We start from the raw sequence: 14792 nt of genomic DNA on the forward strand, positions 1-14792 counted from the left end.
TTATATCTTAGGCCCCAAAAGCCCGAAATTTTTATTTATACTATATTCCAAAAACAAAAACAAAAAACTATGTTTTCTGGAGAATTCCAAAAATACCAGGGCCGCAGATTGAATTGGAGGCTCCCAAAAACTAAAAAATGCAATGTAACATACCGATATTTAGATTTTTGAGGGCCTCAAATTCAATCTGCGGCCCCAAAGAGTGTTTTGGTTTATTTATTTTTTTGAAATAGTATTAATAAAAAATTTGGACCAAAAAGTGTTTTCTATTTTTTCTTGATATAGTAATATTCTCCTCAATTCAATATATAGCGTAGGACGTTTCTTTTTAATTATGTTATGCTTCTCTGGCAAAAATAAAGGACAAAAATTGTCAAATACTTGACATGTTTTTTCTATCGTCAATATTTCTAATTTAGTCTTTGTGTCACCATATCTTTGAATTATATAAGTTATCAAGAATAACAAGAGTATTTTAACTGTTTATTGCTTTGAGTTGAGGTAAGTAACAGTATTATTGATAATAAATAAAACTAATTAATATTAGGATTGATTAATTTTACAATGTCATAATTGAAGGAAAATGTGTAACTTAAAAAATATAAATATATTGCAAGCTAATTTTTCGTCTTTTTATTTTTATTTATATAAAACCCAAATGCATGCTGATAAAGAGATACACATAAATAATGATATTCATTGACAATAAATATTTTGACAATTTTAATGAGTAAAACTAGGTGTCTTAAGGGATGAATAAATGCTTTGACAATTTTGACGATAAATGTATTAAAACTAGGTGTCTTTTTTTACTACTTGATTTTATACTAAATTAATTCAGAAATTTATAAATTTTGTATGTAGCATTACTCGCGAAGTAGATCGTTTTCATCAATTTGAATTCATCATTTCAAGTCAATTGAATAGGTTTTGAAATAACTCACCAAAAGATTTGGAGAGCTTACAAATGTCTTAGTTATTATATGAAAGTTTTGTTACACTACAGATAGGTACATAGGCTAGTTGTGTTAATTTGCAAGTTGTGATGTCACATTTTTCTTTCTGTTAAATGCTTCTGGTTGTAAGCTATTGCGGTTGAGGGTTGTATCCGGTACCGAGTTTTTAAATACAGCACACATCTGGTAGTCACTGCCCGATTTTCAAAAAAAAAAAAAAAAAAAAAAATTCTTACACATGCATGCTTGTTTGATGATTATACAAGAGGCTACACAGAAGGATGCATATGATAACCCAAGTAGGCAAGATAGGGAGGGGCCTTGAATTGGAAGTGAAGCAAGCTTTTGCAGCTTTATTCAACCACCAAAATCATTCACCGAACCTTCTAATTTTATTTAGAAGATAAGAGGTGTAACAAATTAACAGTGGCAGAAAGGAAACAGGAAAGAAAATAATTACAAAGGACTATATCATGTGATGCTCAATTTTAAAGGGACCCTTTGTACACCAGAGAAATTAAGCTGGCCATCATCTTTTGTCACACATTAACATTTAACAATGCTCAATAGTGCAACTTTTTTTTTAATTGTGTAATCTCAACTTTTGTTGGTTTTTTTTTTCAGTGTTAATTTGTGATTTTGGGTGCTTTTTATTTTTGAACTTAATCTTCAATATAAGAGAGAACATGAAAGATAACAACATAGTAAACAAATTAAATCGATCTAATCTATGTATGACAATCTTAAAAAGTCAAAATGACTTGAACTTTATTCCCCACCACATGATCTCTATGTGAAAAATAATGAGTTCGAAATTCAGATGGGAGAAATCCCTTGCTGTATTACAAATGTATTAAAATAATTAGGTGACTTGATCTCCAATCTTTACTTTAAAAAAGTAGAACAGTGAAACTTATGTCAATCCGAGGTAAGACGATTGAAACCCAACCACCTAAACACAAAACAATCCAGAACTCACAAATAAATAGAACGGTAACCAAACTCAACTTGACAAGCACACGATCTAACCAACTCGATTGCCAACTCAAAAAGAGATGGAGAGGAAATAGAGATTCAAATCCGCTGTTTTTTTAGGAAAAAAAAAAAAACTAAGTACTGCTTGTCTTCTTTTCTATCTCCTTTTCTCTCTTTTTTTTTAATCTTTTTCTCTCTTTCTCTCTCTAAAAAGCATGATTCTGCTTTTCTCTAAAAAAATAACGTATTTGGATCCGGAAAAAAGGAGGAAAGAAATGAGAGTTAATTGGAGATTATTTACATTTCAGAAGATAAATTTGTGATTTTAGAATTTAAAATATGGAATTTGTGTTTTAGAAGAACAAATATCATACTTATTATTTTGGAGGGAAAAATTATGAGTTTAATATCTGATAAGAATAAATATAAAAATATATATTGAATGGATAAATATGATATATTGAAATTTAGAAGAGAAATATATAAAAGGTTGAACAAGATATACATAAAGCTCTCCCAAATTATTTCGGCTTTTAAAGGGATTAGATAGATCATAGATGTGTTGTTTCTTAATTCCATCTATAATCGAGTACATATTCAGAAGGAAAAGAATGTCACCGCAACTGCTAGTTATGAAGATCAAAGAGGAAACAGAATTATGACTCATGTGCTGCAAAGGTAACAAGGACCAAATATTGCTGGTATGCAGATAAATATTTCAAATACTGTAATTTGAGTGATTGTAAGATGGCAGTTAGGATGTTGTAAGCATATTTTTTTTTTTTGTTAACTTGATACGCTATCAAGTTTTTTTTTTTTTAAATAAAAATAATTTAAATAAAAGTGAGTTAAACGAGTTATTCAACTCGAGTTGTTAACAAACGAGTTTATTTTCGAGTTGAGTTCGAGCGGCTCACGAGCTACAAGCTTTTTGTACAGCCCTAGTCCCATCCAGTACAGATAGTGAATGAAACAAAGAAACATTAATTGACAGCATATATTTTTCCATTCTGATGTCATTACGACCTTTTTAGCTTTTTGGTGATGTTAAAACATAATTGAAACGCCATCATGTCTCCCAATTTAATAATATATGTTACAGCTATAGGTTTATTTTGCAAGCAATGGAAAAAAATTAGCTAGTATTCTTAAGTTTCAAGCCTGGTTGTTTGTCCCAAATTGGATCCATGGCCAGCTATGATCTTCATTATTTCACCATCTCTTTTCAACTTTTATTAATTTGTCTTCTTTTGGGTTAAATAATGCTTCAGTGAATTAGTGAAACTTCCTTTTCATAGGACAAACTTACATTACATCTACTAAAATTTATATGTGAAAGGACATCAAAAGATTATTGGTTAAAGAATGTAACCTTTGAGCAACCAATGCTTGGAATGTGTGATCTTCATGTGATATTATTATATCATGTCCCCATAATACTATATTGAGCTCCTACATGGCATAATTGACCAATTTTGGGTGTGTAATTCCGCCATTATATATTAAGTATATAGATGTTCTGATTTTTAATTTGAATATCAGTCTTTCAAACAAATAGTCTGCGTTTTCTCTAAATCAAACATATAATTGAGACATTGCTTGTTATTTTTTTGGCTCCTCTTCTTATTTTTTGAAAATTTATAAAATAAGACTTAATTTCTTTATGTCCTTCCATAATCTATGAGTTTCTTATTTCTAACTCTACTCTTCAATATTTTTTATTAATATCTCAATCGTTTTTATCTACTCACCAAAAAATAAATTAGAATATTAACCGTGATTTTCTTCTAGAATATCAATGGTTTATCATTAATTAATAAGAAGGACAAAATGTAATCCTTCCATCATCATGGCCTTCTCCCTTCTTTTTCATTTTTTTTTTGTTCTCTATTTTTTTTAGATGTAAAATTTCAAGGCCTTCACATAGGTTAGTAAAGAAGGATTCTATTGCCACTATGCATCCCCATGAGCACAAAAACTTACATAACAAATAACAAAATAAGCTTATCATTGATTATAAATTAGAAATTGGGGTATATTAAGATGTTATTTTTTTAATCGTCTGGTCATTTTTTCTTTCATTTTTGTGTTACTTTTGTAATATTATTGCTTTCCACACTCAATGCAAGTAACAAAGCAGCAAAAATAATTTTCTTTGATCGAAGACCAATTTATTTCAGAAATAAAACAATTAAGGAATGTAGGGAGTATCTGGACATTATTAGTCGAATAAAGAAATTGATTTGAGCTTCAAATTATCAAAATATATATATATATATATATTGTACCAGAAAAGATAAATGACAATGTCGACCTTTCAACTTAATTGAATCTTCACAACATTGGATTGAAGGCCCATTTTAGAACATGTGTTTTTCGGCTTACTAATTTTATAGACGGCGTCAATTAGGGCCAGCTATGAATGTTTTTCAGATGTAGCCCAACGATGTCAAAACTACAAATCCAATCACAGGAAATTGACTAAGGTTGCGCTCTATATCATCGAACAAGTATTCTCATAATTTTACAAGATTTAATTCGGTATCTATGTCTTGAAGACATAGTTCTCTTTAAAATTGGATTCGTAGAAGATTACCCTCACTTTACGGTTTGAGATTAACGGTGTGCTCCAAAACGGAGAGGGAAAACTCTCATTAAAGGAAAGGGAAGGAACAACGACGGATGTAGCTAATCTTCTACACAGTAAAATTACACCTCAAATCGGGGGTACAGATCTAGCCAAAACAAAGCTTGGCGTTCTCCTCTCTTCCCCTCCGCACAGTACCATGTACCCTCTGCTTCCTCTTCAATTCTCTCCTTCTGGAGCAGGGGCGGATTGTCGGTCAGATATGGGCTGGCGATGGCTTAACCTCCACACAATGTTTTCCTCCTCCCTTTCGTCCGTGTACCCTCTTTTGGAGCACACCCTAAATCTTAGCCGATTTGGAATTCGGGATTTTTTTTTTAAATAGAACCAAATTTAATATTTTAATGAAACAAGCATCATTAATTTGGATTTTACAAAAAACAACTCCATCGATCATGTGCACAAAGATGTTTGCTCCACTGATCTGTTGGATCAATGAAGCCATTTTATGACCCATATATACAATCTAACTATTGATTACCACAAAAATCAGTAGCAAATAGCTTGCAGGATCGGTGGAGCAAACATATTTGTGCCTCTACCGATCTACTTTTTGTAAAAACAAAATCAATAGTGCTTATTCTGTTAAAATATTTAAAATTGGTTTTATTTAAAAAAAAAAAGTTTGCAGGATTGGTGGAGCAAACATATTTGTGCCTCCACTGATCTGTTTTTTGTAAAAACAAAATCAATGATACTTATTCTGTTAAAATATTTAAAATTGGTTCTATTTAAAAAAAGATCGGGATTCGAACTAGCACACGGGGCAGTATTATTGGGCTTTGAGATTCGTGCCAAGTTAAAAAGAACGGTCCAGATTTACTAATTGTAAAAGATTCCCTTGTCAGGTAGTGAAGAGGATGTGAATTCTTAAAATTCATATCAGATTAAAAGAACGGTCCAAATCCACTAATTCGAATTGATTCGCATTTACAGTTCAAAATATAACTAGGTGCTTTGTGTTGCGCCTACGCCGCAACCGTAATGAAGCTGTTGTTCGTCGATTTTAGTGTGAGTTATTAGCATTGATTTCTTGTGAAAATTATGGATCTTCTGATTTACTATAAAAACTATTCAAAAATGTAATACTATGAAGGCTATTCAAATAATTCTCATACATTACTTGACTGAGTTAGGAAAGATGGAATACTATAAAGGCTGTTCAAATAATTCTTATACAGTACTTCACTAAGTAAGCAAAAGTCTTGCCTGGCCCCACGCCACAATTATACAGCTCTTGTATAGCATTGGGCATATTCCATCTGCAAGACTGATTCAAAAATTTAGTGACACAAAATTAGAGGAAGAGATCTTCACTTGGGGAAATGGTACATCAGGCCTCCGAGCTTTGTTTTTTGATAGAGAAGTTGGTGTTGTTGGTTAGGAACTGGCATTACTTCGGCAGAAAATAAGAGAAGTTAGGCCACCGAGCACTATTGGAATATATCTTTCATATCCCTACTATTAACTGGTAAAAAGTTAGAAATGGAAAGAAAAATGAATTCATATACAGTAGGGTACCTGACCTGGTACAATGAGATCCAGACCCTTCATTTAAATCTTGCACGAATCTCACGTCATGCATCAAAGGTAGAGCCAAAAAATAAATCGCTTGTTGCGGTACCTGAGGGGGGTAGAAAAATGAATTTAGATACAGTTGGCTAGCTGAATTGGTACAATGAGATCCAGATCTTTTATTTTAATCTTGAATGAATCTCACCCCATGCTTTTAAGGCAGAGCCAAAACAATGAATGACTTGGTGCTGAAAAGATAAGCTTGTTCGTTCTCTCTTCTGGCTGTATAAGAACTTTTGGAGAAGTGTAAGAGGGAGGCTATGGTAATATGCATATTATGGGTCAGCTATGGTAATATGCATATTATGGATTGACCCGTGCAATGGATCCATATTTCTATTTTTTTAAGTTCAATTAGCCTATGGATTCATATCCAGAGCTCAATCCCTGTTTTGGTACCGAGATACACATAATTAAGCAAAACACAAAAAAGGTCAAATTTGCCTGCTCTCTTTGAATCTGAACTTCTGGTAAAACTTCTTAGGAGAGGGTGCTGGGACCAAAAGCTTAAGGAAAACACAAATAGGAAATTCAGAAGGATTGTATTAATATCAAATTGGAAGTTCAATTTAACAATTAATTCATTTTGAAATGGAAGCTACATGTGGAAGATAAAAAGGAAGAGTAAAATAATCAGAAATTGATGTACAATGCTGAAATTTGAAGACAGCCAGAGAGAAAAAGAGATAGAAGTGTAAATCAGATCAGGGAAAAACTGAGCCAGTCAGGCAGCTGTGATTTTTTCTGGTTAACAGTCAATTTTCTTGCCAGTTAGTGTATTGGGTGCGGTACAGCGGTAAATTTTACTGGTAAACAGTCAATTTCCTTTTCGAACAGTGGATTGTGTGTAGAAATGAATAAACATTGGAAGATATCATACCAGTGGGAAGAGTCGAACTGACAAGAGGCGAGAATGGTCGATGGCAGTGGGAAATCTAGACTCTGTGCAGAACAGAGAGAAAGAAATTAGCGAACCTCAATGGAAAAAAGTTGAGCAGCAGGAAAGTAAATTATGGGAAAGGTAGAAGGAATTGCTCTATTGTTACCTGTGCACACACTGACAGAGAGTTCCAAACAATCAACTTACTCTATTCAGTGAAGACAGCAGCTACAAACTTGTACTGTAAATTGCTTGATCGCCTCTATCATGACAGCACCTGCAAACATCTCTGTGTTATCTGATTGCAAAGTGAAAGAAGAAGATTTCCCAATAATCAACTTGTGAGCCTACAAAATTCTTATAACTGGGTTGTTCTACAAAGGTGAAACTGACAAGGTGAGGAAGTATCAAATTTTTATGATAATATGATTTCAAAAGGGTATGAGCCTGATGGCGTGCTCTACAACACTCTTATACCTTAGTTGTGCAAGAAAGGTTAATTTGAGGGCTTTCTCTTTTTTTCTAAAAGTATTGGTTTGTAGAGGATGTCAATCTAATGTGAAGACCAAAAGTACTATAATATTTTGACTATGCAACAGAGGTCAAAGTGAGAAGTCAATAAATATGTGGAGCCATTATACCCTCGGTCTAATAGTCAATAATAAATTTACTTCTACCTGGAGCCAGCTTAAATTGATAATCCAAAAAAGAGAAAAAAAAATAAGGGGGGGGGGGAGTCAATATGTACAGAAATTAAAAAGTTTCACATGGATGGTAAATATTCTAAGTATTAGTTATTCCACATGTGTACCATATTACTATATACTTCCATTATATATATTTTGTAATGTACCAGCATAATTAATGTACAAGGGAAATAGTAAGAATAGTACAAATGCAATTAAACAACCTTTTCACCTTGCCTAGAGTTGTACTCTTTGATTCCTAAGTGATGTTTCATGCGCTGGCCATCATGCTTCGTGCTAACTGCAGGTAGTGGAATTTTTCCAAAAATTGGAATTAGTGTGCGAAATGCAAATATGGGAAAATGAAAAGCACTGGAAAACAGTTGGGTGAGTCAAACTGCACATCTGAAGTAATTACTCTCTACTGTAAATTAATAAGGAGAACTATGCAAGTTGGTACAAATAATTCTCTATTTGCTTATAATTTCCTACATGCTGGTACCGCGTAAAACCAAGCATTCTTGGAGACATATCTACTAACATCTTGAGCGGAAAATGGACTGTTCATATTCAAATGAACTGACTGAGCACGCTTTATCTGAGCCAGAGCGCAAGCTAAGTATCCTTCAAACTTTGACAGTCGAGACCCGACAATTTTTTTTTTCATTTCAAATGAGGAATATAATATGGGCATATTGTACATGCTCCTTACTTAATCAGATGACCTTTTCTAATTATGAAAGCTCATCCCAATGCAAAGACAGTAACAAACAATTGAACGGTACAACTGGAACTCGAGGATTGGAAGTCAAATTCATAGGAATTACATTGCTTCTTTTCATTTCAAGTGGATATGATAATCTGAGTGAACATATGAAGGCAACAAATGTAGTCTTAAAATCAGTAAATACAAGTGAATTTTTTTCCAATGTAAACCCTACTATTTTTCTTTTTCATTTCAGGTGACTGTTGTAATCTGAGTGAACATATGAAGAGAAAAACTGGGGCAAAAAAAAAGAGGAATCAAAGCTGGGCACAATGCAGGTCCAAAAATAGAATGCAGCATCGACAAGCAGTACAAATCCTTAAATGTAAAACATTAGGACCAAAACTCTAGTAGGAGGAGTAGAATTTACGCACCTCAGGTTAGATAAGAGGGAAGACGCTTAAATGATGGCAGTGCTCAACCTTGGTATAACAGAACCTGATGGACAGTGCACAAATTAAAAGACAGCCAGAAGGAAGAAGAGATAGGTCTGTAAATCAGATTTGGTAAAACTACGCGGACTATTAATTTTGCTGGTAATCAAGCTTTTTTGTTGTCAAGAAGTCGATTGGTTGCACAAATGACTAAGCTGAAAAGGAAGCATACCAGCAGGAAGAACCTGAGCTAGAAGCGGCTAGAAGTGGCAGGAAGGGTCAATGACAGTAGAAAGCCTGACCTCTTCCCCGAGTACCAGAGAGCAAGATGAGCGGCAGTGGAAACTGCTGCGCCGGAAGAGATGAATGGGTAAAAGTAAAATCCATACTTCAAAGGGAAGAAATACCGACCAAGGGAAGGCGCTGAGAGCGGGGCACGTTGCAGGAGGACGGCAACGTGGCACTCGTGAGAGAGCTGAAGCTGACAGGTGGGACCCATGCGAAATCGACGAGAGCGGCGGGCGTGATTTGGGCCTTTTTGGGGCAAAACCGGTGGAGTTGGGAAGGTGATGCAACGAATCGTCACCCTAAACGCATCTGTCCCGTGAAGACCAAATCAGACGGAGAAAAGATGAGTTGACACTGTTCATCGCTGACGTCAGAACTCATTGAAAATTAAGGTATTATAATATCATTGGTCATAATTCTGATTATTACAAGGATTATGCGGCTCATTAATCACTAATTAACTAATTAATCAATCTGAACAGCAATGCAGGGGCACAAGTTTCATTTCTTTACCAAAAAGTCGTATGGTTAATTCTCAAAAATAACATAAAAATAATGCTGGATTGTATCCTTTAATAAAAAAAACTAATTGATCAATCTCAGTGCCCGACTAGTGTATTAAAATCAGAAATTGTTCTTCGCATAAATATAGAAGATATTTGATGCCGGATAAAAATATTAACATAACTAATTTGGCTTCACTGATTATTTAAATTTTTATTTTGTTTTTATTAACTATGAGCTATATGAAGCCAAACTAGCTCCGTCATTACCTGGCTTGACCTCTAAATTCAATTGTTCGAGTAGGGTGTCAATGATATATTTTAACCGTTTATAATATAGAGTTTGGCTAATATAACATCAGTGTCATTTTAGCCTATATAACACCAACTCTAAAATATATTAAATCGACTTCGAACGACTAATCCAAACCGTTCAAACTGATTTACATTACGAGTGATGCGTTTACATATATTTTTTTTTTTTATATATTTTCGAGTTATTTTAATATCAAATCAAGCAGTAAAAATATTGAAAAATGAATGTATTAAAATTAACTTAAAAACTCATACATTTGACCGCTTGACTTAATACTAAATAAATTCGAAAAGTTATAAATTTTGCATGTAAATACACAACTAATGAAGTAGATCGGTTTAAACGGTTTGGATTCACTATTTGAAGTCGATTTGATAGGTTTTAGAGTTTGTGTTATATAGATTGAAATGACATTGATGTTATACTAGCCAAACTCTATAATATGTAATGTATTCAATAAAGTGGATATAAATAAGATTTTTTTTCCGTTAGCTTATTGGATATGGTTAAGAAATTTATTTTCTTAGCTAAACAAGTAATGATATGGATAAATGTTATTCCATATCTGTTACTCTATAGAATAATTATATAATATAAAATAAATTATATAATAATGTTTGAATAATAATTAGTAATGATAAAACTTGTTTGCGTGATATTTTATATGATAATATTTGAAAAATAATTAATAATATACTTTATTTACATGTCTTATTATTTAGTTACATAATTAAATTTGTTCAGAAAAATATTTGTATTTTTAAATTCTCTTACTTTAAAAAATATATAATTAGATAAAATTAATTGAGTGATGCTTCTATGGACATAAGGATCTATTTGTAAAATGAACATTTTTTTTATTTTCAAAGTTCAAACAGTCGATCCGAACCGTTCATCTTGTTCTCCAAATTTTACATTTTTTTGAATTTTTTTACTATTTATTAAGATGGGTACAAAAAATATCAAATTCAAACCATTGAATTTTGTACCTATCTTAATAAATAGTAAAAAAATACAGAAAATGTAAAATTTGATCTCCAAGCACATATTAATATGGAGAACAAGATGAACGGTTCGGATCGATTGTTTGAACTTTGAAAATAAAAATATGTTCATTTTACAAATAGGTTCTTATGTCCATAGAAGCCTTTGCCAAATTAATTTTACATTTTTTTTTTGTTTTTTTTATGTACCATTGACGCCCCTGTGTTGGACTTGGAGCGACTAATTGACTGTCAAAATCGCTTTTGGAACACCCAAGAACAAACCAATAAAATTATTTTTTTCATAAGGGTGCTGTTGAAAACCCATAAAGTTTACAACTTTGAGCGGTCCGAGCGGATAGCGTTCCCTTCCGATAACACACTATCAGCTCTCAACTCTTCTTTCCTATCCATGTCAACCCACCGTTTCTCCTAAGCCCCCCAAACTCAAATCTCGACCGTCCGATTAAGATCGAACCAATCCCCATGGCCTCCTCTTCTCTCCTCTCGCACTCCCTTCTTCCCCTCCCCACCGCCTCTCCCCTCTTTCCCAAATCTTCTCTCGCCATTTCCTCACTGTCATTCTCTCTAAACCAGATTTCAATTTCTCGTACTGGGTCGGTTGCACTCCACCCTTTGGTTCGCCGATGTAGGGAATCTTCATTCGGGATTGCACGAGCTGGCGAGACTGGAGAAGAGGAGACTACTGCTGAGACTGGAGAGGATGAGAGCTCTAGCGAAACTGGAGGGGAAGAAATCTCTGTTGCTGTGGCAGTGGAGGAGAAGCCTCCAAAGAAGCCTATTGTGAAGCTTGGAGATATAATTGGGGTAATGTCCAGAATATTTTTCACTGATTTTTTTTATACAGGTCCCTGAAGAATTATGTATTCTCATTACATTTCTGAATTGACAAATTGTTATGCTTATATAAGAGCAGTTTTGCTCCTGTACATATAGAACTCCAAAAAAAAATTTACTTTTATTGAATGTTTTCTGTTAAAGCAGGTCCTGTCCTGTTAATGAACCGGCACTGATTTTGTGCTCCATTCTGATAGGCCCTGGTACTGGTATACTAGCTTTAGTACTTAACTTGCTTGCTTGTTGTTTCAAGTCATATCGGGCTTTTTGGCAATGACATTCAGTGTGAACTGAGGCTAATTCTGTGAAACTAGAGCTATATTAATTGTTAAATTGTTATAATTTTAGTAAATAAGAGAATTTGGGGATTTATGATTAAAAACCTAGAACATTTAGGGACATCTATGTCAGTAACACAATAATAAGAGTCCATGTTTTTGTTTTTTGTTTTTGATGTTTTCTTTGTTTTTGTTATTTTTTGTAGATATTGAACAAAAAGTTTATAGAGGAAGCAGAGACTATTAAAGTTGTGCCTGACATCAGGCCCGGTGATGTTGTAGAGATTAAAAAGGTAATATACACTTGTGCATTTTGCATAATTATAATTACAGAAAGTAACCTTCATTTCCATTACTTGCAGAGGAGTTACTCCTGGACATATAAATTGTTGATCCTTTACAAATTTTTCCTTCAAATATGTAGGCCCTGTTCGGCGCACTACTGTGCTCGTGGGAAAAAAAAAATTCACTCAGACTGAATTTTTTTTTTCCCACGAGCACAGTAAAAATCAGTTCAAAACCCACACCCATTCCCCAGCCCATGAGAACACCGAACAGGGCCGTAATCAACTCGGAGAAACTTGCAATCGACCCCTTAAAATTTAATCAATTTTAAGTTATTTTCTTTGTACATTATTTGAATCTATAAACGGCCACTGAATCTATTAAGGTACTCTTGGTCCTTTTTGTTAGCATGTAATACTTATGGTGGTAAGTATCGAGAACTGATTTAACTTGGTTTTGAATTTTTCATGCGAGCACAGTATTAAAATAGAATGCTATAATATTGACTACTAACATAATCTTGTTCTATCATATTTGCTTCTTGTTCATGAAAAATGGTGCATGCTAACTTTGATTACATTTTTTTTTTCTGTAGACAAAACTTAACAGGAGGAGGCTTGCACTTTATAAAGGGATTGTAATTTCAAAGCATAGTGGAGGAATTCATACCACGATTCGAATTCGGTTCATGACTTCTGGTACTCCTGTTGAACTCGTTTTCCCAGTGTAAGTTGTGCTTTGATTACAAAGTTTAGTTTATTCAATTAATCCTCATTCGTTCCAAAATTGTGTGATTTATAATAAACCAATTTAGTTTAGTTTAGTCTAATTTGTCCTCAATTGTGCAGTTCAAGGTACCAAATTCCATCTGAAATCATTAAACTGGTACTGAGGGAGTACAGAAAGTTTACTAATCTGACCCAATTTAGAACAGTTCTTAGTTCGGCAATTCTTTTTCAGGTATTCACCGAAAATAAAAGAGATAAAAGTGGTAAGCCACAGGGATGTGAGGAGAGCAAAACTATACTACCTGAGGGAAAAGCTTCCCCGTTTTTACACTTTCAAGAAGAAGTAATTTCAAAAATGTCATTTTTTCTTTTGAGTTTGTGTATTCTGTGGGGGCATTTTAGCATTTTCTGTGTAAGATTTATTTTGATGTCATCTTTGTAATCATATATTTTGGGATGATTGAATATGAGGAGCTACCCTGTAATTGTAAGGTGTTTCTTCTTTCCAAAAACTTAAAAATGAAATATGATCCCTGAATAGTGCTTTAATTTGGATTTTTTAATGATATTTTCAAAATTCAATATTTTTTCTAAAATTAGAAAAATAGGTTTGTATGAGTGCCATTGGATATATATTGCGAGTTAGGCTGGGGTGCTATGGATAGCATAGAGGCCTCCTGTGCTACGGCTCAATATTCAAGTTTTTAAAATCCAAACGGTCGATCCGAACCGTTCATCTTATTCTCCATATTAATATCTGCTTGGAGACCAAATTTTACATTTTTCTGAATTTTTTTACTATTTATTAAGTATTTTACAAAATTGTTGATCCAACGGTGGCTGCACAAAACAGTAAAACCGTTGGATTAGCGATTTTCAAAGTGGCTTAATAAATAGTAAAAAAATTCAGAAAATTATAAAATTTGGTCTCCAAACAGATATTAATATGGAGAATAAGATGAACGGTTCGGATCGACCGTTTGGATTTTGAAAACTTGAATATTGAGCCGTAGCACGGGAGGCCATTATGCTATCCATAGCACCCCAGCCTAACTCTATATATTGCTTACCTTTCAAATTTTGAAAACTTTTAGTATAATTTGATCATATCATCAAGATCGTTGAAATTAACTGTTGTAAATTTTAGAATTAATTTTTTTTTTATGAATGTTAAAAGATGCAATAAATTTCATGATATTTTGTAGACATCATTTTTGTATCACATGAATCACATAAAAGATGTTGGATTTTAAGTTTAGTATGTTTATGTAGTTTATTGTAAATGAATCACATGATATCGACCCAACCATCTCCTTGCAATGTGTAATTAACTCTCAAGGGGAGGCCCTTCAATTTCGTAGATCTTTCGATGAGATCCAATATACCGAATGGCTGGCCATACTAGATATTATTAGTCATTTTTCATATACGCATTTACAGGATAAGCTCAGCTGGAGATGGGAGACCAATGGACACTTTTTTGTTCGCTCCCTATATAAGATTCTCAATTTTAGAGGAGTAACCCCCCAAAATGCCATGTTATGGTGGCAAATTCCCATTCCAATTAAAATTAGGATCTTCATGTGGCTTCTTCACAAAAACAAAATTTTGACAACCGAAAACCTCAAAAAGAAAGGATGGGTAGGAATTGATAGATGTCAGTTTTGCCAACAACCAGAATCTGTCAACCACTT

The 14792-nt window shown here is 33.5% G+C and overlaps 1 protein-coding gene and 1 long non-coding RNA gene across 4 annotated transcripts; one reads left to right on the forward strand and one right to left on the reverse strand.

Moving 5' to 3' along the window:
- Positions 1-5679: 5679 nt before the first annotated feature.
- On the reverse strand, positions 5680-9411 carry LOC144558591 (uncharacterized). Of its 3 annotated transcripts, none has more exons than XR_013512944.1 (6): positions 9092-9411; positions 8860-8923; positions 7944-8020; positions 7200-7310; positions 6961-7095; positions 5680-6897 (listed from the first exon to the last, which is right to left on the reverse strand). It is a non-coding gene; the product is annotated as an uncharacterized LOC144558591 (long non-coding RNA). The 3 variants fall into 3 exon arrangements; XR_013512945.1 differs by having other exon boundaries at positions 5680-6202; positions 6299-7095; XR_013512943.1 differs by having other exon boundaries at positions 5680-7095.
- Positions 9412-11274: 1863 nt separating this feature from the next.
- Positions 11275-13623, forward strand: LOC144557894 (large ribosomal subunit protein bL19cy-like). Its single transcript, XM_078306535.1, has 4 exons — positions 11275-11777; positions 12292-12378; positions 12966-13096; positions 13331-13623. The coding sequence occupies exons 1-4, from the start codon at positions 11436-11438 to the stop codon at positions 13443-13445; spliced, it is 675 nt and encodes a 224-aa protein (XP_078162661.1). The 5' UTR covers positions 11275-11435; the 3' UTR covers positions 13446-13623.
- The last annotated feature ends 1169 nt before the right edge of the window (positions 13624-14792 follow it).

This window comes from Carex rostrata, chromosome 8 (genome assembly GCF_964058835.1).
Source record: "Carex rostrata chromosome 8, lpCarRost1.2, whole genome shotgun sequence".
Classification (NCBI taxonomy): Eukaryota; Viridiplantae; Streptophyta; class Magnoliopsida; order Poales; family Cyperaceae; genus Carex; species Carex rostrata.